Source organism: Mustela erminea, chromosome 20, assembly GCF_009829155.1.
Source record: "Mustela erminea isolate mMusErm1 chromosome 20, mMusErm1.Pri, whole genome shotgun sequence".
NCBI lineage: Eukaryota > Metazoa > Chordata > Mammalia > Carnivora > Mustelidae > Mustela > Mustela erminea.
The window spans coordinates 29821917-29846266 of NC_045633.1; the positions used below are offsets into that span (position 1 = coordinate 29821917).

Consider the following 24350-nt stretch of genomic DNA (forward strand, 5'->3'; position numbering starts at 1 on the left):
TGAGATCTGAGTGGTGAGGCTGAATTAGTGGCGGGGGTGTGTCAGTGCGGGAGGTTCCTGGTAGGGGATGTAAACTTGCAGACTCTGGAGGGGCAGAGGATCTGCCTGGATGGGCTGAGAGTGGTTCATGGTAGATGAAACTAGATGCAGCAGAGAGTTAGTGATGAGAGCCCAAGGCAGGGGCTTGGTAGCTGATGACGGCAGACGTTGGGACTTGTTACGGAGTGTGGGCATAAGGCTAAAGGTTGTGGGAAGCCCCAGGACAAAATTCAAGAGCTGTAGAAGGATATAACAGCCTCTCCTCATCCCCCAGCCACCCGGTTTCCCTCCCTATTGGTGGCCACTGTTGGCCAGGAGTATAGCACTGTGCACGCGCACACTGTTCTGATCTGTTCTCGTTTTGTCTTGTTTTCTTTTAAACATATATCATAGAGATGGTTTGACTTGTATCTCTGCTCCCCCAAAGTCATATGTCGAAGTCCTAACCCCTGTGACCTCAGAGGGTGACCCTGTTTGGAGATCAGGTCTTTACCAAGGTAATCAAGTTAAAATTACATCTTTAGGCCCTAATCCAACATGACTTTGTGTTTATAAAAAGGGGAAATCTGGATGTGGAGACGGATCCGGAGGGAAGACCAGGAGAAGGGGACGCAGGGAGAAGATGGGCATCTCCCAGACGGCGGGAGAGAGGCCCCGGGTGCTTCCTTCCACGCAGCTCTCAGAAGGGGTCAGACCCGCCAGCACCGGCACGTTGGCCTTGATGCCCAGTTTGTGGTACTTTGTTACAGCATCTCAAACTGATACACACTGTAAATTGTTACATCTATTCCCCCCCCCATTTAAACTTTTTATTTAATGGATGTGAAGAAATTCTTTAATAAATGGAAAACTTCAAACATACAAATCTGTGCAAGACCGGACAGACACGACTATTCTGACCTCCCCTGTGGCTTTCACTCAGCCTTTGTCAGCTCGTGGCTGTCCTTTTTCGTGCTAGCCCATCACTTCACTGCCCCATACTGTCTGAAGCAAATCCCAGACAACTTTAAATAGGTCACTCTCTGTAAGAAGGTAAGGGACTACTTTTAAAAACATAATCATGTTATTATTGTCACTCCTAGGAGCAGTGAGTCATACTTCCTTAATATGGTCAGTTACCAGTGTTCATTCAGATCTCCAGTTGTCTCAGATGTCCTGATCTTTTTGAGTTCGAGTCATGACTCCGATGGTGCCCATACCTCGCAGTTGGTCGGTTCGTCTGTTCAGCTGTAAAAATTTCCTCTTCACATCTTTCTCCTTAACGTTCCTCGCAGCCTCTGCTGTGCCAATCACATTCTTGTGCTGGTATTTGATATGTTCCACAATTCTCTTTATTTCCTGTGAATTGGCATTTAGAGCTAGAGGGCTCGTCAGATACAGGCTTGGTTATTTCGTTATTGTTGTTTGCTTTCAGTCTCCGGTTTAGCAGGTGGTGGTGGTTGTCTGTCGGGAGGCACTAATGTCCGGTTGTCTCTTTCTGCATTATTAACTTGATATAAATGTCACATTCAGCAAAATTATTCTCCTGTTTTTGTTCTTTTCTAAGCAACTATTTAAAAATGTAAACACCATTCTTAGGTCGCAGGCCGTACCCAAGCCAACAGTAGGCAGGTCATAGAGTCTCCGGATCCATGTTCCAACGTATATACATATTTGTGACGGAATAGGAAATATGTATTTGGTCTTTGTCCCCTTTCCTGGCACAAAACTCCTAAAACTGTTGTAATTTCCCCAGTGATGAAGTGATAGGAGCATCTCTAGTTATTAATAACAAGGCCCTTTCAACCACACTTGAGTTTATGCTAATGAGGTGACTCTTGGGTGTTCCTTCTAAAGAGCTTCAGGATGGGGAGTGGTCAGAGGAACAAATCAGGGGATTAAATGGTTTGAATTTACCACTGGATAACCAAACAGTAAATATGAGAAAACTTTTCTATAAAAGTGTATCAGCTCCTGACTCAGGAAAGAATAACAAAATTAGAATTATTGGCATTTTTAGTCCCTAATGGGCTTCCACAAACCATCACTTGTTTTTAATCTGTGGTCCTTAAGAAAATTTTATTATTTTTTTTTTTTTAGATTTTATTTATTTATCAGAGAGAGAGGGGGGAGAGAGCGAGCACAGGCAGACAGAATGGCAGGCAGAGGCAGAGGGAGAAGCAGGCTCCCCGCCGAGCAAGGAGCCCGATGTGGGACTCGATCCCAGGACGCTGGGATCATGACCTGAGCCGAAGGCAGCTGCTTAACCAACTGAGCCACCCAGGCGTCCCAAGAAAATTTTATTTAATCCAAAAACGGATTCACAAGTAACTCTTTAGTTAATTACATAGGAGTTCAAGTTCTGATGGAGGTTCTAGGCAGGGATTTATAATGGTTGAATTAATAATCGGGTAGTACTCCTGGCTTACTCTGAGTCATTGCCGTGAAATTGCATTCTCCAAATTACCGGTCTATAAAACAGGTAATATATACCCACCTCTTAGAGTTTCTCAAGTTTTCTGCTTATTAAATCAAGCGCTAGATATCTATTAAAGTGGTTTGAAAACTGTAAAATGAAAACTCATAGAATGAGCTTTAGAGATGCCAAGTATTTTTTAATCAGTGTCTTGGGGAAACATACTAACTACTCCAAACCTCTAATTATCCTTGTTCTCAGTTGTAATCTGTAAAGCTGCCTAAAAGAGTAGAGACACCCCTGTGATCATTGATGTATTTCTTTAGTAGGTGATTGGTTCATTTTATGCATTTCTGAATGCTGTAGGCTGAGAATGTGGAAGGAAAGCTGTCTTTCTTCATAGTTTCCTAACTGTTGCAATCAGGAACCTTCCAGGGGCCCAGTTTGTAGTTTGAACCGCTGGGGCCTGGGGATTTTAGTTGTCGTTCCTCACATCTAGAATTTGCTTCCTCTCTGTGGTTTGTGCAAACGCATCTTAGCCTTCCAGCCTATTCACAGATGGGTTTGATTTCCTCACGTTATGGAAGTTTTCCCTTCACTGGTACGTTGAATTTTCTAAAGAACAGTGCCTTGGACTCATCAAAAGAAAAATTACAGTAAATAAAATACTCTTTAAAAGTGGTACAGCTGTAAAAATTTCCTCTTGAGCCTACCTGGTGAATTTCTTCTTAGGTGGTAATTTGTAGAGGCCTTTCGGTGGCACTGGAGGACGGGAGGGTCCGTAGACCTCACCTACACGGAAGAAATCTCGAGTTTGGGAGAGCAGATGCCCCTGCAGTGTCTTAACAGAAATAAGTACATTATCAAGGTGGGGCAAAACGCCTCGTAACTAGTTATTTTTAACACGAGTCTGACTTTTCATGCCTACCTAATGACTCACAGAAGACAGTTTTATGAACCAGATAATTGAGCTGGCCCACAGGCAGTGCTCATCAAATTTTATAATAAATAGATAGTATGTGATGATAAAAAATTATGGGGGAAAAGGTAATTTAATACCCACTTTGTGGAGTTTGGAGGAGAGCCCTAGAAGTATGAGCTTTTAATTAATAGCAATGGACTTTGGTTCAAAGGACTTAGGTTAAGCTGTTTTTAAGTATTAAAAATTAACGTCCTTGAGGCAAAACCATGTGGTATCAAGGGAAGTGAGGGGGGATTTATTCTCAGCACCCCTGGATCCAGAGTCTGGCCCTGCCACTTCCCGCTTTGTGTGTTTGGACTTATCATTGTCCTCGTCTGTGATGTGGAGCTGGTCACATCCCCTCAGAGGTGTTGTGACCATCAAATGGAGTAATATTATATTTTATCAGACCTCAGATATGATTGATTATGACACACCCTTATTTTTGTGCCATTAAGAAAGAAGAAATACTTCCAGTTAAACCAGCTTTCTTTGGAGTGTAAGATGCCCCTGACATTTAGGAAAGTTAAAGTGAGGTTGGACCAAACGGCATCTTAAAAATCAATAAAATACAGTGTATTATAAAAGTGCTTTGCTGCCTAAGCCTCAGGAGTCCTATTTAATCGTCATTATAAGAGTCGAGGGAGTGAAACAAAGTTGTCAGAATAAATACCGGTGGGAAGCAGAGGCCCTGCAGGATGAGAGAGCAGGTAGCTGCCAGAAGGAAGAGAGGAAGTGCCGTCTGTCTGGGCCCCGTTCACAGAGAGGTGCTTCTTAGTGGCTCTCCGCTTTGTACTTGGCTTTCCACGTTGCACACGGGTGTCTGATTCGGGAGTCTTTGCTCTTAGGGGCAGCTGACTTTAGAGGAATCACCAAGTTATTTTCTGTGTTCAGTGTATGGATTTTCCTCTGTCTTAGATTTTTTGGTTTAGAACTTGAGATTCTTCCTCTTCTTCTTCTTCTTCTTTTTTTTTTTTTTTCTTTTTTAGGATTTTATTTATTTTAGAGAGAGAAAGTATGCGTGCACGTCGAGGGAGGCGCTGAGGGAGAGAGAATCTCCAGGGGACTCCCTGCCGAGCTTGGAACCCGATGCGGGGGTCGATCTCACTATCCTGAGATCAGGACCTAAGCTGAAATCAAGAGTCAGACGCTTAACTGACGGAGCCACCCAGGCTCCGTCTGGGGCTTGCAGATTCTTGACAAGCCTTGGTTAACTGTTATTTTTTTAGTACAGACTTGAGCAAGGCTTCAGCCAGCCTGAGTCCTGCTTGCAACAGTACGGGTGTCAGCGTTGTCGTTTCCCAGAGGGACCTCTTGTTATTGGAAAGGAATTTAGTCCTGTTTGCTCTTGATTTTAGACTTCTGTGCTCTTCACTGAGGTCATGCTATATACAGAAATATGTTTTGCGGGGCACCTACCCGGCACAGTTAGTTAAGCATCCAGCTCTTGGTTTCAGCTCAGGTTTTGATCTCGGGGTTGTGAGATTGACCCCTGCATTGGGCTCCATGCTCAATGTGGAGTCTGCTTGAGATTCTCTTTGTCTCTCAAATAAATAAATAAATCTAAAAAAAAAAAAAAAAAAGGATGTGTTTTGACCACAAAGGAGTTTGGGTTAGTTCTTACTTTCTTCAGGTGGTATAGTTTCACTTCAGGAAAATGGTGACATCATTCCTTTACTTGTCTCCATGCTTCCTCTTGGTGCCCTGGAACATCAAGCTTACCTGTATATCACAAAAAAGCAAGCGGGGTTGGGGTAGTTTATTTCTTAATCAAACACCACTAGGTGAGACATCACAATTCACCCTAACAAAGAAAAGCTTCAGAACAGCCCTAGTTGAAAATGATGTTTTTGGGTTTTTTTTAAGATTTTACTTAATTATTTGACAGACAGAGATCACAAGTAGGCAGAGAGGCAGGCAGAGAGAGGGGGAAGCAGGCTCCCCGCTGAGCAGAGAGCCCGACGTGGGGCTCGATCCCAGGACCCTGAGATCATGACCTGAGCCGAAGATAGAGGCCTTAACCCACTGAGCCACTCAGGCGCACCGAAAATGATGTTTTCCACATAACTCTTTACTGAAAGTAAAGTTGTGTTTTGTTTTGTTTTGAAAAACACTTTTTCGTTCTAAGCTGGACCCCCCCCCACTTGCATGCGAAACCCAGGCCCCAGGCCGCAGTTTGCAGACCCCTGCTCTGGTAGGAGGTAGGAAGCTGCGTACTAGACCAAGGTTCCCTGAAGAAGCGGCTGACTCTAAAACTGGAGTGGGAATAATAGAAAAGTCTGGAGCTTCTGGTAGTACCAGAAAATGAGACAGTGTTGGAGAGAGGGAAAGATGTCCAAAAACCCAGTAGTCAGCTTGAAAGGGCCAAAGCTGGAATAATTTGAGCTACAAAATAATTTTAACAGTGGACTATAACCTAAAGAATATAAAATAAATGTCTATGAGTTCATAGCTAAATAATGACCAGATAAATAATTGAAGGAGAAGCGACAAATCCTCCTTATGGAAGAATTCCAAGTAATAAGTGTAGAAAGGACAAGGGAGTAGAAGATCACCGTTAGAATGTTATAGTGGTAATTATGGCAGATAAAGCGCAGAGACAAAGTGCCAAGCTTTAGGGAGACACAGGGTGTTTGCACAGCCTCAGAATGTTTCCCAAATATGATTTTCTGTGGCATTTTTAACATCTATCTGCAAGTTCTGTAGTATTCCTCCTTCCAAGGAGTGCAGCTTAAATCCTTTTCCCAGTGAGTGCCTGGATTTCGTCACCCTCTTTTAAGGAATACATGAAGGGGAAAGTTGGTAACTTCTCAGTGGTGACACCTGGGCCAGGAGTTGGGGGGTTCATATCACTGGGAGTAAGTTGTGCCAGCGCTGTGTGCTCCTGATGTGATGAGAAGAATAGTTTGCTCTGGTATTCTAGATTCTTCCTGCCTATCTGTAACCTCAGTCCAGTCATCAGGCAGACAACATCAGGCAGCCCAAACCGAGGAACATTCTACAAAATGCTGACTGGCACTCTTCAGAAGTGTCCAAGTGACGACACTCGAGGGAAGAGTGAGGAAGCTCAGGGCCTGGAGGAGTCAGAGGGGCAGGAGGAGTGAGTGCAGCGCTGGTAGCCTGGGTTGGATCCTAGAAAAGAAAAGGATGTGGGAAAACTGGGGGAAATCCGAGTAAAGTTGGAAGTTCATTTAATAATGCTGTACCGTTTTTGTGGTCTTAGTTTTGATCACTTTGCTGTGAGGACATAAGATTTGGAAGCTCGGTGAAGGGTGTATGGGGGTGCTTGGGGTGTCCCTGCAGCACCTCTGTAAATCAAAAATTGTTTCCATATTCAAAGTTCTTTTTTTTTTTTTTTAACCCTGACTTCTTATTCTGGATTGGTCATTTACCTCCTCTTGAGCATCTAGGCATTATTTTCTTAATTCTTGGGTGGGAAATCTATTGATTTGCTTTGCATATTAAAGTTGATTCTGGAATGTCCATGTTGTTAATGTGCTTTATACATTAATAGTTCTTTCTCTTTCTAGGGGAGGCACCTGCTGCGGAAGTCTCATCTTTTGTGATCCTGTCTGTGTGCAGTTTACTGGTATTAATAGTGTTAATTGCAAACTGTGTATCCTGCTGTAAGGACCCGGAAATAGACTTCAAGGTGAGTACAGATGGTGGGAACACTTCAGCTCAGGTCCATGATCCCAGGGTCCTGGGATCGAGCCCCACATCGGGCTCCGTGCTCAGTGGAAAGCCTGCTTCTCCCTCCCTTACTCCCCCTGCTTGTGTTCCCTATCTTGCTGTGTTTCTCTCTGTTAAATAAATAAAATCTTTAAAAAAAAAAAAATCATCCTCTGATATATTTATCAATAGATAGATGGGCTGCGTAACACCCAGGGCCTCGGGAGCAGGGGCGGGCAGAATTTTTCTGGAAGGGCCAGACCGTAAATATATTCTGCCATTGTAAATAGGCAGTCCTGGGGGCTGGACGTTCTCTGTCATGACCCCTCCGCTTCAGCCCCACCATTGTTGCGCTTCTTCAACATGGGCATGAGACACAAAGCCTCAGGTTGTGGCAGTGTGCCAGTAAAACTGTATTTACAAACACCAAAGTGGCTTGGATTGGGCTGCCAGCTGTAGTTCGCTGACCTTGCTTCAGAGCATTATCGATAGTAACCACTTGCCTATTTTAATTTTCACCAAGTGAAGAATACAGAGTGATTGAATTCACTTGCTGTGAGACCTGTAAGGAAAAGCAGGCTGATTTTCTTTTTTTCCCTCCAACTTTTATATGCTGGTGCATTGTGGTTGTGAAGATTATCGAGGCCAAGGGATCCCCAGTGTGTTTTGCGTATGAGAAAGAGCATCTTCCATTTTACCTGAACCCTTGAGTTCTCGGTGGGGGAGAGAGAATGGTACCAGTTGTAAATTCTGGTGGGGGTAGGGGGTGGCGGGGAATACTACAGAAGGGCTGATGTTTGAGCTGCAGATGGGTGGAATCTGTTGGAAACCAAGTGGGATATCCCGCTGTAGAACTTAACCATATGCCTGCTGGTGTGCGTTAGGGCTCAGGAAATACTCGTTAAAGAGGAATTCTTAAAGAAAAAGAAGGAAGCACACAAAGAAAATGATCGCTGCTGTCCAGCCCTGCCAGTTGTCCTGGGGCTGTCCAGGGGGCCCCGAGGACCACTGGTTCAAATTGCGGGAAAAAGCTGTCTTCTAGCTACAACCCTCTTTTTAGTGGACGCATGAACCTTCTTTGTAGACCTCACACTGTTTCTGTGTTTTCTCTACCTTGAGTGTGACAGCAGCTCCGAGAGATAAGATGTGTTGTCCTCTTGGCTCAACAGTAACATTACACACGTGGAAAGATGAGAGCAGAGGGAGGTTGAAGGAAAAGACTTACTAGCACAGGCCATTTTCCCTCGAAGATTCTACCTCAAGCATACGTAGGGTTTTATTCACAACTTCAGCCCCCAGGCCCTAGAATCACTACAGACACGTCTGTGGGAACTTAATGACTGCATGGGGGCACGGTGGTAGGCAGAGCACCTCTGTCCCTTGACCCTCAGTCTTGCTGAGGGACTGTGTACAGATACCTTGTCTTCTGGGGACAAAGATCAAGTGTGATCAGTGTTGCTGAAACTGAAAGCCAGGCTCTCTCAAATGTCATGATGCCTCATTCTTGCCTTCAATTGTTCTGACCCGACTAGGTCTCAGTATTGACCGAGGGAGTTGATTTGTGATCAGTGTTTCTGTCAGGTGTACCCAGATGGTTCTGGTGCACGTGGCCCCAGGAGCACACTGTAGAGAGGATCCTCTCCAGCTGTCTGAGCCATGACTGAAGGCGAGTGTCCATTCCTTTAGATTTAGAACTGGGCCGTGTTAGAGACTCGGTCCCTTGGAAGTCGTCTTTCAGACCAGGAAGCTGCTGCCTCGCAGTGGAAGCGACTTGCCAGAGTGTATCTGGGCAGCCACTTGATATAACTAGAATAGCGACCCAGGCTTCTCTGTAGCCCCGTGTTTGTTATTACACTGCTTTACTTCTCTGAATCCTCAACATCATTGGCTGCCCAATGGTATGTCATGATGCTGCCAGGGTTTCGAGTGGCATTGTTTTTAAGGTAGGAGTGATGGATAAAGTGGGGTTTTTTGGTTTTGTTTTTAGATTTATTTATTTTTAATTACCATATTATGTATAATTTGTTTCAGGGGTACAGGTCTGCGATTCATCAGTCTTACACAACCCCCAGCACTCACCACAACACATACCCTCCCCAGTGTCCATCACTCAGCCACCCCATAAGATTTATTTATTTTAGAGAGAGAGGGAGAGGGAAGGCAGGAGCAGGCGGGAGGGGCAAAGGAAGAGGGAGCGAGAAACCAAGCAAACTCCGTGCTCAGCGTGCGGCCCAACACAGGGCTCGATCTCACGACCCCAAGATCAGACCTGAGTCGAAACCAAGAGTCGGACGCTCAACCGACTGTGCCACGCAGGAACCCCAAGTCTTTTTTTAATGCGAGAAGCTTTAGGAATGTCCAAAGGGGAATCGAGCAAAGCTCTTCCATTCAGAGGTGCTTCACGGATTGAAGTTATGGTACTTGTTCATCCTGCCCCCTCCCTATTACAGATAGCAATAAATGTCCTAATGCATTTGACAACATAGATGACAGATATGAGAATAATGTCCCACAAGCATGTGAGAACAGATATACTATATCAGAGAAATCTACCCTTACAATTCCTGGTTTTTCCCTTGTAGGGGTTGGAGGTGCAGCCAGGGGAGTTTTAAAGTTAAAGAAAACCAGACATTCTCTCTGTGTTAATAGTACATACATGCTACACAGCTTTAGACCTTCATTCAGACACCGATGAGTTTTCTACCCAGTTTAGTAATTTTTCTAATGTTACTCTTCCCAGAGAAACAGGACTTACAAGAAAATATCTTCCCTGAGTCTTTTAACTATCCTTACCTTGATTGAAATCCTATTTCAGGGGCGCCTGGGTGGCTCAGTGGGTTAAGGCCTCTGCCTTCAGCTCAGGTCATGGTCCCAGGGTCCTGGGATCGAGCCCCACATCGGGCTCTCTGCTCGGCAGGGAACCTGCTTCCTCCTCTCTCTCTTTCTTTCTCTCTCTCTCTCTCTCTCTGCCTACCTGTGATCTCTATCTGTCAAACAAATAAATTTTTAAAAAAAATTAAAAAAAAAAAGAAATCCTATTTCAATTAGATGCTCATATATCGTTTTAAAATAAAACAAATCTGTTTGGATTCCATATGCAAAGAGATTTGTGAAAGTGAATAAAGTATAGCTAAACTTCTAGTAACTTAAAATTTCCAACCTAAAAGAGTATTTCCGTTTGAAGTTCCATGGTCATTTTAGAAAAGTTTGCATTTAACTTCAAGCTCTCAGTTGAAGGAGTTGCATAAAGTATGTATAATTTATTTTTAAACCTTGTTGATTCTGCTGTTTGGCATTGGAGAACACAATTATATATGTTTTTTACTTAAGTAGGTACAAACCGGGGGAAAAATTTAAGACTGTATGTTTCAGATGAGTGAGTAAATGCTCTTGTCTCCGATGTTAGCATATGTTTTTAATATTTGCTCTCAGGCTGGTTTATATCAGATATAACCTTGCTCCTCTTTTATTTTAGGAATTTGAAGATAATTTTGATGATGAGATCGATTTCACACCACCAGCAGAAGATACTCCCTCTGTTCAGTCCCCGGCAGAAGTTTTCACACTTTCAGTACCAAATATCTCACTACCAGCTCCGTCCCAGCTCCAGCCTTCTGTAGGTAAGGCCTTACGTCCCAGCGTCATGGTTTCGTGAATTGTTTCTCAAGAGGTGAGAGTGGGAACCTTGATGCTAACCGTAAAAATGCTTGGATTGCCTCTCTCTTCTGCTTGCGTATTTCTCTTCCTCCTGCTCCCTGGGGAAGCTGAATTGTAGTGGTCTGGCCAGTGCCTGCCTGCAAAAGCTGAGTCCTTTGCTTTTGGCCCCTGAGTCTGATATCAGAATAAACTGGTCTCCTCTGTTCATTGAAATGGAACACAGAGCTCCTGGCCTTTGCTTTTGTAGTTCTCGTCACTGCTCGTCTCGCTGAGTAGGACACTGCTGTCTTTCCCCCGGATGTCCTGTGTTTGGGGAGGAGGGGTATATTTGGATATGTGAGTTGGATTGACTTTTCATCCTGAGGTAGAGGTTTGGTTAGATGTTGATCGATTTATTGTTGTAAGATAGGATATGACTGGCATTTTGAGCATCGGGGATCTCTGAGATTTCTAAGAGAAGGCTGTGGGGTCTTTGTACCATTCCTGCCTCTCGTGGTTCTGCATACAGTGGTGTAAGTTGAGGCAGTGTAAACCCGAGTTGATTGCACTGCTGTAGGCCTACGTGACTAAGAGAAGACATAAGATAAAATATGACACAGCTGATGCATTTCCTATAAAATATCTGTATGGTTAGGTATATTTAATATATGCAACATTAAAAAACTAACATGTAGTATTTACCTTTAATTTTAGTAAATAACAATACCTTTCCTTCAGCCAAAATAGTGAAATTTAACAGGAGTCTAACATACCCTTGGGATCACTTAAGTAACTTAGGTATACTTCTCTCTAGATGGAAGTAATTTCTCTTCTCTTCGCTTTTTTTTCTTTTTAAGATTTTATTTCTTTATTTGTCAGGGAGAGGCAAAGAAACAACACAAGCAGGGGGAGAAGCAGGCAGAGGGAGAAGAAGGCTCCCCTCTGAGCAAAGAGCCCAATGTAGGACTCGATCCCAGGACGCTGGGATCATGACTTGAGCCGAAGGCAGCTGCTTAACTGACTGAGCCACCCAGGCGTCCCTTCTCTTCACTTTTTTGATCATAGGCTTTCCTTTGTACTTAAGGGAGGCCCTGAGGGACTTCTCTAGGGCTTTTATCATCTTGGAATCTTAACACTAGTGAATTCATTTCAAGTAATAGAATCCTGACTCAGATTAGCATACACAGAAAGGGGACCTTTTTTGATGCTAGAACCAGGTGATGGGAAGAGTAGGGGTTAGGCAGACCTTAGAGGCAACTGGAGCTGGGAACTTGGACACCATCATGCTTTCCTTTGTGCAGTCCTTGTTTCTCTTCTCTTTGCATATCAGCTTAAATCCTGCACACCACCTTCTTTCCTCGGCTCGGAGTGTGGCTGCTGCCAACTCCAGGTTCAGATCCTTGTAGCTTTACTACCAGACGAAAGGAACATCTCTCTCCTCGACCAGAAAGAAAACCCTTGGAGAGCCATTCTGGTTGGCTTCCCCTGAGTCTGGCAGTGTTGACCCCTTACTGTGGACAAGAAGGCATGACAGAGAAGAGCCTGATGACTTTTGTCCAAGATATAGTGGGGATGGACCAGAGCACAGTCATGGGCACAACAGAAATGGCAGTGACCTGGAGAGCCGTCCTCATTACATTCCTACACCTTTCTGTGTTTCTAGAACCCTCTATTCTAAATTCCTTCTTAATAGGAAGAAATTCTTTTCAATTTCTCTGCACAGAATAGTCACAGAATATTTTTATGATCTTGGGATAGAAAAGGGCTTTCCAAGCTTGACACCAAATGCAGAAACATAAAGGAAAATATTGCCAAGTTTGATTCATAAAATGAAATATTCTCTATGGAAAAAGACACTAAACAAATTTGACCAAGTAGTAAAAATATTTGTAAACAACAAAGAAGGTAAAAAAAAAAAAAAACCCTCATATTATTAATATATACTAAGTTTACAAACAAATGTAGAAGAAGAGGAACACTTGAATAGGAAAGAATAAGTCAAGGATGTGAAAGGAGAAATTCATGAAAAGAAATTCAAATGGCCAATAATAAATAGGAATTCTGTTAATTAAAGAAATACAAGCGTAACGTAAGATGATAACAGCTAAACAGAGATGAGAAGAAAGGAAGCAAGGTGGTGATGGGTGAGGGATGTGTGTGGGCAACAGGCCCTTGGACACTCCCTGCTAGCAGGACTGTAAATTGATAGAGACATTCTTTCCCAAGGGTAGTCTGTGATAATATGTATCCAAATGTGTTTACCCTTGATCCTGCAGTTCCGCTCTCAGTAATTTAGATCAGTATGGAAATAAATACCTACAAAGGAATTTATTGCAGCATCAGGTTATAAATGTGTGTCGGTAATAACTTGTTAAGTTATTTTAAGCCCATCCAATGAAGTATTATGTAGTCCTGTAAGAGGAGGAAAGATATTCATGATAAAGTGAAAAAAAATACACCATATATTCAAGAGCAAATCTAGAAGAAACTCTGCATGTTTTTCCTTTATTTTCTTTTTAAAATGTATTTTATTTTACAAATACATAATATATTCATACAGTTCAAAAATCAAAACATAAAAAGGTATATGTAGTGAAAAGCCTCTAATCTTTGAATCTGACCTCAGCTCCTACCTTCACTCTCTGTACATAACCACTCTTCTTTGTTTCTTATACATCTTTCCAGACTTTCTTGATATAAATATTCCCATTTACGTGCCCCTTTCCCCCCACTGCCACAAAACACACACTTTTTTACTCATGGGACACGGTAAATGCATTATTATGCATCTTGCTTTTTTCACTTACAGATGTACCTTGGGGATTTTTCCATATGCATAAAGAGAGTTTATTTATTCCTGCTAACAAACTTCTACTATTTAAATTGTATGGACTTAGCACAATTTATTTGACCTATTAATGGATATTTGGGTTGTTTCTAATCTTGTGCTATTATTTCTAATCTTACGCTATTAAAAATAAAGCTTGTACCTGTGTTGTTTTGCTCATTGATGTTGGGCTGGTATATTTGTAGAATAAATTTTCAGAGGCGGTTAAAGGGTACATAATTTGGGGGAATATTGCCAGCTTAAAACCTCCACAAGGAGTTGTGCTAATTTATGTTCCTGCTATTTGGATGTCAAATGATATATCTATTACTATTGAAGCTAAGTTGGTATCAGTTCAAATTAGATTGTTATAAATTTAGAGTGATAACTGTAATCTCCATGGCAACCACTAAGAAAATAACTAGTAAATATGGAAACAGAAAATGAGTAAGAAATCAAAATGTACACTAAAGAAAAATTAGTCAAATATACATGAAAAAAGAATTTTTTGATGTTTCCTGATTTTAATACAGCCGAATTTAACAGCCTCTTAAGCTAGAAATGCAATCCCTCTCTCTTTTTTTGTAATTTTTAAAATTAAATTTTTTTTTTTTAAGAGAGCTTTTTATGTCTCAAGAAATCCTTTCCTCTTCTGTCGTCAAAATGATACTTAACTACTTTTTTTTCCTACAGTGTTTTGAGGTTTTGCTTTAACATTTAAATTAATTTAAATCCATAACCCACCTTGAGTTAATTTTTGAGTATGGTGTTAGGGAACCCATGAATCTTTTTTGGTAGATTACTGTGCTTTTCTCAGCTTTCTTCACTGATTTGTCCTTTCATTCTTCTCTGCTTTTTAGTTCCATATGTAGGGGCACCTGGGTTGCTCAGCCAGTTAAATGTCTGTCTTTGGCTCATGTCAGGATGCTGGAGTCCTGGAATCAAGCCTCACGTCGGGCCCTTGCTCACTGGGGAGTCTGCCTCTCTCTCTGCCCCTCTCTCTTGCTCTCTCTCTCCCAAATAAAAACAAAACAAAAAAACCCCACCATATGTGTATGTGTCTGTTGCAGGCCTTCTGTACTATTTCAGTAATTTGTCACTTCCTTGTTCCAGTACCACACGGTCTTAATTATTTAATAGCTTCACAATAATGATGTGATTTGCAAGTTTTTCTCCCATTCTGTGGGTTGTGTTTTCACTCTTTTGATAGTGTCCTTTGATATGCAAAAGTTTAAAATTTTGATGAAGTCCAATTTATTTTTTTCTTTTGTTGCTTGTGCTTTTGTGTCATACTTAAGAAACCTTTGTCAAACTCAAGGTCATGAAAATTTTCACCAATATTGTCTTCTGTTACTTCTGTAGTTTTACCTTTGAAATTTGGGTCTTTGACCCATAAATATTTGTATATGGTATGAAGTAAGGTTCCAGGTTCATTCTTTTACAGGTGGGTAGCTTGTTGCCCCAGCAACCATTTGTGAAAAGACTGTTCTTCCCCCATTGGCTTATCTTAGCACCTTGTTGAAAATCAGTTGATCATATCTGTTTGTTTATTTCAGGACTCTCAATCCCAGTGATCTGTATCTATCTAGCCTTATGCCAGTATCACAGTGTTTTGGTGATTATAGCTTTGGAATTGAGACGCCTATGAATCTTCCAACTTCGTTTTTTAAGAATGTTTTGGCTATTCAGTCCCTTGAAATTTTATATGATTTTTATTTTATTTATTTTTTAAAAAGATTTTTTATTTATTTGAGAGAGAGAGAGAGAATGCACACAGAAATGGGGGAGCAGCAGGCAGAGGGAGAGGGAGAAGCAGACTCCCCGCTGAGCAGGGAGTCTGAGACATGGGGATTAATCCTAGAACCCCAGGACCATGACCCTAGCTGAAGGCAAACGCCCAACTGATGGAGCTACCCCATGTATGAATTTTAGGATCAGTTTTTCCATTTCTGCAAAACAGGCCACTGGGATTTGTGTGTTTACCATTTTGATTCCCTTCTCATTCCCTTTTGTTTATATTTTTTTAGATATTTTCTTAGGGATCACAACTACCTTCAATTTTTAACAGTTGTGTTTCAATTGATACCAACTTTTAGCATCAGTACCATATAAAAACTCTGCAATTCAGTCCTTTTATGTTATCACAAATTACATCCTCATATCTTATGTACCCATTAACATAGATTTTTCATTTTTTTAAGTTTTTTTTCTTTAGAGATTTTATATATTTGTCAGAGAAAGAGAAAGAGCGAGTGAGTACAAGCAGGGAGAGCAGCAGGCAGAGGGAGAAGCAGGCTCCCTACTGATCCAGGAGCACACTGTGGGACTCGATCCCAATACCCTGGGATCACAACCCAAGCCGAAGGCAACTGCTTAACCAACCAAGCCACCCAGGCATCCCAGATTTATAATTTATGTGTCTTTTAAATCACATAGGAAAATAAAAGAAGAGCTGCACACCAAAAATACAATAATGCTGGCTTTGATATTTACCTCTGTAGTTTTAACAGTGATCTGTATTTGTTCATATGACTTCCAGTTACTGTTTAGTGTCCCTTTACTTTAGCCTGAAGGACTCCTTCCAACATTTCTTGTAGGGCAGGCATAGTGGCAGTAATCTCCCTAAACTTATGTTTATCTGGAGATGTCTTAATTTCTCCTTAGTTTTTTGGAAGACAGTTTTGTCGGGTATAGAACTCTTGCTTAATGGTTCTTTTCCTTCAGCACGTTACAGGTGACATCCTGCTGCCTTCTGGCCTCCATGGTTTCTGGTGAGAAATCAGTTGTTAATCTAATCAAAGATCCCTTATATGTACAAGTGGGTCCCTTTTGGTGCTTTCAAGATTCTCCATCTTTGGTTTTTGACGGTCTGATTATGATGTGTCTCAGTATGCATTTCTTTGAGTTTATCTTACTTGGAATTTGTTGAACGTCTTGGATGTGTAGATTCAAACCTTTTATCAGCTTCAGACCTTTTTTTACTGTTATATATTCAAATATTCGTTCTGTCCCCCCTCCCCCCTCTTTTTCTGGGGCTCTTATGTGTGTATGGTTCCTTGGTGCTGTCTCACAAGTCCCTTAGCCTCCGCTCATTGATTTTTTTTTTTATTATTACTATTTTTTCTTCTGCTCAGCCTGGATAATTCTATTTGAACTCTCTTCAAGTTCACTGCTGCTTCTCTCTGCTCCCGTCTTTGGTTGAACCCCTCTAGTGAATTTTTTTGTTTCAGTTATACTTTTGGCTCCAAATTGGCATTTGGCTCCTTTTACTAATCTGAATCTACTTACTGATCTTCTCTACTTATCAGGACATCATTCTCTTCTTGCCCTTTAGTTCTTTGTCCATGATTTCCTTTTGCTGTTTGAGCGTGTTTAAGACAGTTGATTTAAAGTCTTATCTGGGAGTGCCTGGGTGGCTCAGTGGGTTAAAGCCTCTGCCTTTGGCTCAGGTCATGATCCCAGGGTCCTGGGATTGAGCCCCGCATTGGGCTCTCTGCTCAGCAGGGAGCTTCCTCCTCTCTCTCTGCCTGCCTTTCTGCCTACTTGTGACCTCTGTCTGTCAAATAAACAAAATCTTTAAAAAAAAAAATTCTTACCTGGTAAGGCCACTGTCTGTCTTTTCTCAGGGACACTTTCTTTTACATTTCCTTTGTACCTGTGAGTAGACCATGCCTTCTTGTTTCTTTGCATGTTTTGTACTTTTTTGTTGAAAATTGGACCTTTTTGAATAATACGATATGCTTAGAAGAAGAAAGAAAACAACAAAAAAAGCATTCTTTGGGTCTTTGCAGTTTAGCTCCATGTTGGGACACTCCTCATCCAGGCTACTTACAACTCTGCCTTAGTCATCACCTCCTGCTTGTGCTGGGCATGACCTGGCTAGAGATGAAAGTTTACTTCTTCTCAAGCCTTCCATGAGTGTGTGTCCTTCCCTGGGCACGCAGTTGGCTCTCAAGGTTCCTCTGTATATTGCAATAGCTTTTCAGAGCCCTTGTTCATCTCCCAAAGCTCACTCCCCTGCTTTTCCACTAAAGCTTTCAGCGTGTCTACTGTTTGCCTCTACTGTTACATTTTGCCCCAGATAGAAGTGTCATCCATTTGGCTTTCACTGTTTTTGAGGAACTTTTTTTTTTTTAAAGATTTTATCTATTTATTTGACAGAGACACTGCGAGAGAGGGAACACAAGCAGGGGGAGTGAGAGAGGAGAAGCAGGCTTCCTGCCCAGCTGGGAGCCTGAAGATTGGGGCATGATCCCAGGACCTTGGGACCATGGCCTGAGCCAAAGGCAGTTGTTTAACAACTGAGCCACCCAGGGGCTCTGAGGAATATGTTTTTGAGGAACCCTCTGTCCTGATAGAGTTCTGAGTTTGGTGAAACCAAGGGAATGTGGCAGTCCCTCAGGGAAACTTCCAGAACAAGGAAACACAGTTCCTTGGGAATAATAAGGCGCATTGCACTCTGTCTGGAACTGGGATTCACACTAGAATATGTGCCATCATGAAGACTGACTGCTGCGCCGGGGGCTGGGATGGGTGGGGCCTTGATAAATTCAAAGACACAGAGAAATTCTACCCTGTTTCAGTGGCCTTTCTTCTGGTTTGATTTGGTTTCCAGAGATCATTGACTGTCTTCCAAAGTTCTGGGAAGGTTGACAATGACAGATTTTGACAAGATTTTCACCTCCACCGTGAAGCTAAGGACTAAGTAAAAACCACTGGAATGGTGATTAGTGGCTATAGGAGAGGGGTTAGATGAGAAAACAGAGAGCAAAGTGTTAAAGATAATCAGGTAGGAAATGCATTCAGAAAAATATTGTCAGTTTTAAAACTTGAAGTGATTTTGGCCATATCAGTTTGAAAATGATGGTATGTTTATTTGAATTGATTTCTACCTTAATTAGCACAAGCTTTAAATTTATGTTTCTGTTTATTCTTTAGATTATATATTTAATATTTTATTTCAGTTAAATGCCCATATTTATTTTTTATATTCTTTTTCCTACAGAAGGTTTGAAGTCTCAAGTTGCCCGCCACAGTCTAAACTACATTCAGGAAATTGGAAATGGCTGGTTTGGAAAGGTAAAATGTTGTTTACATCTTTTTTTTTTTTCCCCTCCTACTTACAGTGTTTAGAATCTAAAGCTAATGAAGAGTTGTATTGTAGAACATTCCATATTCTCTTAGTTGCTATGGTACCAGTTAAGTCTACTCTTTGCACCCTGAAACCACACAGGAATTTGAACTTCAGGGTTTCTAGGTGTATGCCTTTTTCCAAGAAGGTCTTTTATTTATATATCAGGTACTTTTCTAATTGTTGGCATAGAACAGTAAGAAGGGATGAGAGACTGGAATTTTAGAAGCTCTTTATCCTCCTCAAGGCAAATTATTTGTTTTTTAATTCTTCTCCCTTTCTCCCCGCTCTTCCTTACAATACTTAAACCACTTTAGAACCGTCGATACATGGTATTACTACAATGGAAACCATGGCAAAGATCTGTCCTCTATTTCTCATAGGCTGTCAAAGGACAAATTGAAACAGTGTCTTGTTGGTCTTTTTACCAAGGGATATTCAGAAGGAATAATCTTATTATCGCAGCTATCTCTGTGATGTAACTAACAGTGGCTCTGTGTCAAAGGTTCCTGAGTGGCGATTGCCTCATAAGCAGGGTGGTCAACACAAGAAGAGGTGTTTGTTCAGTGATCAGCCATCTTGTGCGTCTTGGCTTTCCATCAGAGTTGTTTGTCAGTCCTGTGTCTTTGATGTCATCCAACCTTTATTAGTGACCAAATCTTCTAAGCCATTTAGCAAAACCTTTTGTGCATCACATGTTGTTTTTGGTGCTGAGGGTTCAGTGTGGAGGAAGGTAGGTGAAGTCCTGGCCTGTGTGGCAGCAAGCAAACAAGAACCCTTGCCCTGATGAAGCCGAGACCGCTGGCTATGGCAGGGTGTTGTCGTGGTGTGGTGGCCAGTGATCAGACCACAGACAATCAGGAGTGGGAGACGGGTTCAGAGGGGTGTGGGGGAACCAAGTGATGTGAGGTAGAGTATATGCATTTAGGGACTTTTACTCAGAGTGAGCTGGGAAAGTACTCCAGCGTCTGAGAGAGGACTGCCGCAATCTGGCTTTCCTGTAAAGGGATCACTTGGGCGGTTATGTGATGGAAGACGAAGGGGAAGGTGGGAAAATTGGTCAGAAGGCTGCAGTAGTCACAACAGGGGGAGATGCAGGCAGGCTTGGACTTGAATGACAGCATGGAGCCGTGAGAAGTGGTGTGTGTCAGTGTGGATTTTCAGATACGAGCATGCGGGACTGGAGGTCGATCAGATGTGGAGTCTGGAGGCGGGGGATCAAGGATGGCTGCTTATGGCCTGATTGGTGGGAAGAACAGAATTGCTGGCACGTGAAATGGGAAAGATTAAGGAGAAGCGGGCATGGAGGAGGAAGTCAGGAGGTCGCTTTTGGTTAGGTTAGATGGGACGGCTGTTAGGCATCCAGATGGAAGTACGGAGTGGGCAGTTGGGGTATACATCTGGGGCTCAAGGGAGAGGTTCCAGGCCAAAGATACACATTTGGGAGAGCTCTGTCTATAACTGGAATTCAGAGGTATGAGACTAGTTGGAATCACCAAGACTGTGAACGTCAAAAAGAGGGGGAGGCACAAGGACCAAGCCCTGAGGGTCTGCGGCAAGGAGAGGTCAGCGCAGGTCGGTGATGGAAGCTGAGGTGACAGCCAGTGAGTAGGAAGGGGTGCAGAAGAGTGGGGTGTTCTGAGAGTCCGTGGAAATGGAGTGCCACGAAGATGAATGGTAGTAAATGGTGCTGGCAAGCTAAGATGAGGACTGGGAGAGGTAGGGCCCAGCACGTGAGGGCCATGCGGTTGTCATAAGAGGCTGTAGAGAGGTCATGTGCTCACATGTGGTGGGCACAAGGGAGAAAGTGGAGACAGCACATGTAGACAACCCTGTTGAGGAGTCTTACTGTAAAAGGGAGCAGAGAAATGGAGTACAAGCTGTTTGGGACCATCCGAGGGCCAAGGGAAGGTGTTGGGTTTTTGTTTTGTTTTTGCTTTGCTTTGCTTTGGTTTTTATAGGATGTGCTGCTCTTTTAGCCTCTTTACATTACAGTGGGGAAACTGCTAATGCAGGAGAGAGGAAGGGGTTACTGTAAGAGTGCTCTTGAAAAGGGGATAAAAACAGCGTGCGGATACAGGTGCAGGTAGATTTGGTGTTAAAATGAGGATGTTCACTTCTGGATATTTTATTCAGTGAATAGTGTATGACTTGGTTAATTATCAGAATTCCTTGTTCTGTTTATTGTTCTGCCTTTACCTTTTTTTTTTTTTTTTTTAAGATTTATTTATTTATTTATTTATTTGACAGACAGAGATCACAAGTAGGCAGAGAGGCAGGCAGAGAAAGAGGAAGGGAAGCAGGCTCCCTGCCGAGCAGAGAGCCTGATGTAGGGCTTGATCCCAGGACCCTGGGATCATGACCTGAGCCAGAGGCAGAGGCTTTAACCACTGAGCCACCCAGGCACCCCATTCTGCCTTTACATTCTTAATAAACGTGTTATATTCTGTTCAAAGCCTTACTGTCTATTTCTAGGGCATTAAAATTAATCTACTTGATAAAACTATTAAAAACTATTTTAAAAAGAAGACTTTTAGTTTTGATCATTCTTAATTTAAATAAAAAGTTTTACTTATTTTCGTCTTAAATATTATGTTTTGAAATGCCTTTGTATTGTCCAATATTTATATTTGTTGTTTTACTTATAGTATGCTTTTATTTTCATTCATTTCTTTAAAAAAGATTTTATTTATTTGAGAGAGACAGAGAGAATGCACACAAGCAGAGGGGAAGGCAGAGGGAGAGCAGGCTCCCCACTGAGCAGGGAGCCCGATGCGGGACTCGATCCCAGGACCCTGAGATCATGACCTGAGCTGAAGACAGACGCTTAATAACTGAGCCACCCAGGTGCCCCTTTCATTCATTTTTTTAAAAAGATTTATCTATTCTAGAGAGAGAGGAAGAGAGTGAGAGCACAAGCAGGAGCGGCAGAGGGAGGGGAGGGAATCCCAAGCAGACTCCGTGCTGAGCGTGGAGCCCAGTGCAGGGCTCGATCCTACCACCCTGAGATTGTGACCTGGGCCGAAATCAAGAGTCAGTTGTGCAACTAACTGAGCCATCCAGGCACCCCATTTTTTCATTCATTTTGTATTCTGTTCACTTCAGTGTCATGTTTTTTTTCTTGTGTTTTGACTGAAGTTTTAGTATAAGATACAGGTCTGGAATAATTGGAATGCCATAGATTTTTAAAGTTATAATGCAATGAGAGTGTATTTGTACATTGCCTGTGTGTCAGTTTACTTTCTCTTATGTGAAGGAGACAAAATAACAAAACCCAGTTGTAGTGTTTTGGGAAACATTTGAGTTATGTTTGAACTGAACTTATAAATTACTCTTCTGTGATGTCATTGGTCATATCCGTGAAAGTATGGTACAATTTTATAATAAATAAAAAAGAAATACAGATACGTGTATGAGTGCTTCAGTACCCAGTGAACAGTTTCATACTGAAAGAAAATGGTTTCATTTTTCAAGTTTTTTTCTGAGGTAGTATTTTCATTGCAGAAGGCCTAATTGTTGCTTAATTTATTTTCCCGTACTCTGTTCCTGATGGTAAGACATACTACTTTACCATTTCGAAGGAAGTGAAGGGAAAAACTGTTCTTTGGTTTTAGGTCCTCCTTGGAGAGATTTACACGGGCACCAGCGTAGCAAGGGTAATAGTGAAGGAGTTAAAAGCAAGTGCAAGCCCAAAGGAACAAGATACTTTTTTGAAAAATGGAGAACCTTACTAGTAAGTAAACCTTAATATGCATTCTGTAAACATGGTCTGTAGTCTGTTGGAAATCACGTCTTTAAAATGACTTTGCTATTTAGCATATTGTAGTCATCATGAATTTAAAATTTAGTTCACTATTTGAGCAGTTCTGCTAGCATGCTCCCTAGTGAACAACACTGTGATTTTATTTTCCAGCATTCTTCAGCATCCGAATGTTCTTCAGTGTGTTGGACAGTGTGTAGAAGCAATTCCCTATCTCCTGGTGTTCGAGTTCTGTGACTTGGTAAGTTTTTAGTGGGAATTCAAGGTCAAGCATTTAAAAGGTTTTATCCAAGTGATTTTGACACATAGAAGTGGTGGATGAGGGACTGCTTTCACTTCTGCCCCCTGTTTTTAAAACTTTGTGATGTACTACGTCATTGCCTTTGAAAATACTGTCAACTGACACTTAACGTGTTTTGTATTCCATCCCTATGCTAAGCTGTTTGCATGCATTACATTTAATCATATTTGTCTACACTTTATATATATATATATATGTATATATGATTAAAGTAAGGTTCCCAGAGATGAAGAGAAAGTTGTTTATCGAGTACATGGCAGAGCCAGAGCGTGGATTCAGGATCACCGTTCTGAGCTTGAGGTCTTGACTCAGCTAGGCACTCTGAAACACTTTCCCCATTAACGTAATCTTACAGAGTACTTGTGACCTGTCAGGGTTTTATTGTTTTATTTTTATTTTTTAAAGATTTTATTTATTTATTTGAGAGAGAGCACAAGAGAGAGTGAGCAAGCAGAGAAGGGGATGGGGGTAGAGCAGAGGGAGAGGGAGAAGCAGATTCCCTGCTCCACAGGGAGCCTAACTCAGGGCTTAATCTCAGGACCCTAAGATCATGACCTGAGCCAAAGCGAGATGCGTTATTAACCGACTGAGCCACCCAGGTTTCCCGACCTGTCAGGTTTTTAAAATAGTGAATGTGTGTGCCATTTATATTTTTAAATAAAGAGGTGATTTTTTTTAAATTAATTTATTTATTTGAGAGAGAGAGAGAGAGAAACGTGAGTGAAGAAAGGTCAGTGCTGGAGAAGCAGACTCCCTGCCGAGCAGGGAGCCCGATGCAGGACTCAATTCTGGGACTCCAGGATCATGACCTGAGCCGAAGGCAGTCGCTTAACCAACTGAGCCACCCTGGTACCCCTAAAGAGATGATTTTTTTAACCGAAAATTAATAGCCTCATTTCTTAGCATGCTCATATTACTTACTGAGATTTATAGTTGGAAAAACTGTTTTTATACAGTTTTTATGAATAATAACTTTTACGTGAATTCCTGTAATCATCTGTTTTTAAAAGCTGAGTTTTAATTGACTTCCTTGCATTGTCTCAGTTTTCAGAACATTAAAACATTAAGACTATCCACAGAAAAGTGGGAGTACATCACCATTAAGTCCCCAGTTAGTTCAGACAATATTTTCAACTGGTAAAATGGAAAGAGAGCAGCAACCATTGTGGATTTTTGTTTTAATTTCTAAATGTGATTCAAATATTACACTCATTGGCAAAGGTGGTTAATTCCAAAGAATATTTCCAAAGAAATATTAAAACCTTGGTCTATTAGCTTTCATTGGGTTATATCAGAATAACCCCCAAACCTCAGTGACTGATAAGAGCAGAGTGGTTCTCACTCACCTTATGCGTCAGCTCTGGGGCAGCGGCATCTCCCTCCTGGGCTAGAGTCTTCCCCACCCTGGGATCAGTGTATTTTTTTTTAGTATCTGTAGGGTCCTGTGGGAGGTGGCGGGGGGAGATGTGTATTCTGGTATTCTATACGGGTATATCTCAGTGGCTCTTTTTGGGTCACATTTGTGAGGTTGTTAGGTCTCATCCATCTGATTGGGGAGGGCATTGATAGAGGAGTCTGAGTCTGTTTTCTGTCCATTTATGAGAGACATAATTTCTTTTGATTATGGA

At 41.9% G+C, this 24350-nt stretch overlaps 1 protein-coding gene across 2 annotated transcripts in view; it reads left to right on the forward strand.

Moving 5' to 3' along the window:
* LMTK2 (lemur tyrosine kinase 2) overlaps positions 1 to 24350 on the forward strand; it is an 82476-nt gene that overhangs the window by 16924 nt on the left and 41202 nt on the right. For both annotated transcript variants that reach the window (XM_032328744.1, XM_032328745.1), the window contains exons 2-6: positions 6926 to 7047; positions 10543 to 10687; positions 18536 to 18609; positions 22276 to 22394; positions 22575 to 22662. In XM_032328744.1, coding sequence (XP_032184635.1) covers positions 6926 to 7047; positions 10543 to 10687; positions 18536 to 18609; positions 22276 to 22394; positions 22575 to 22662 — 548 coding nt within the window. The remainder of the gene's footprint in view (positions 1 to 6925; positions 7048 to 10542; positions 10688 to 18535; positions 18610 to 22275; positions 22395 to 22574; positions 22663 to 24350) is intronic.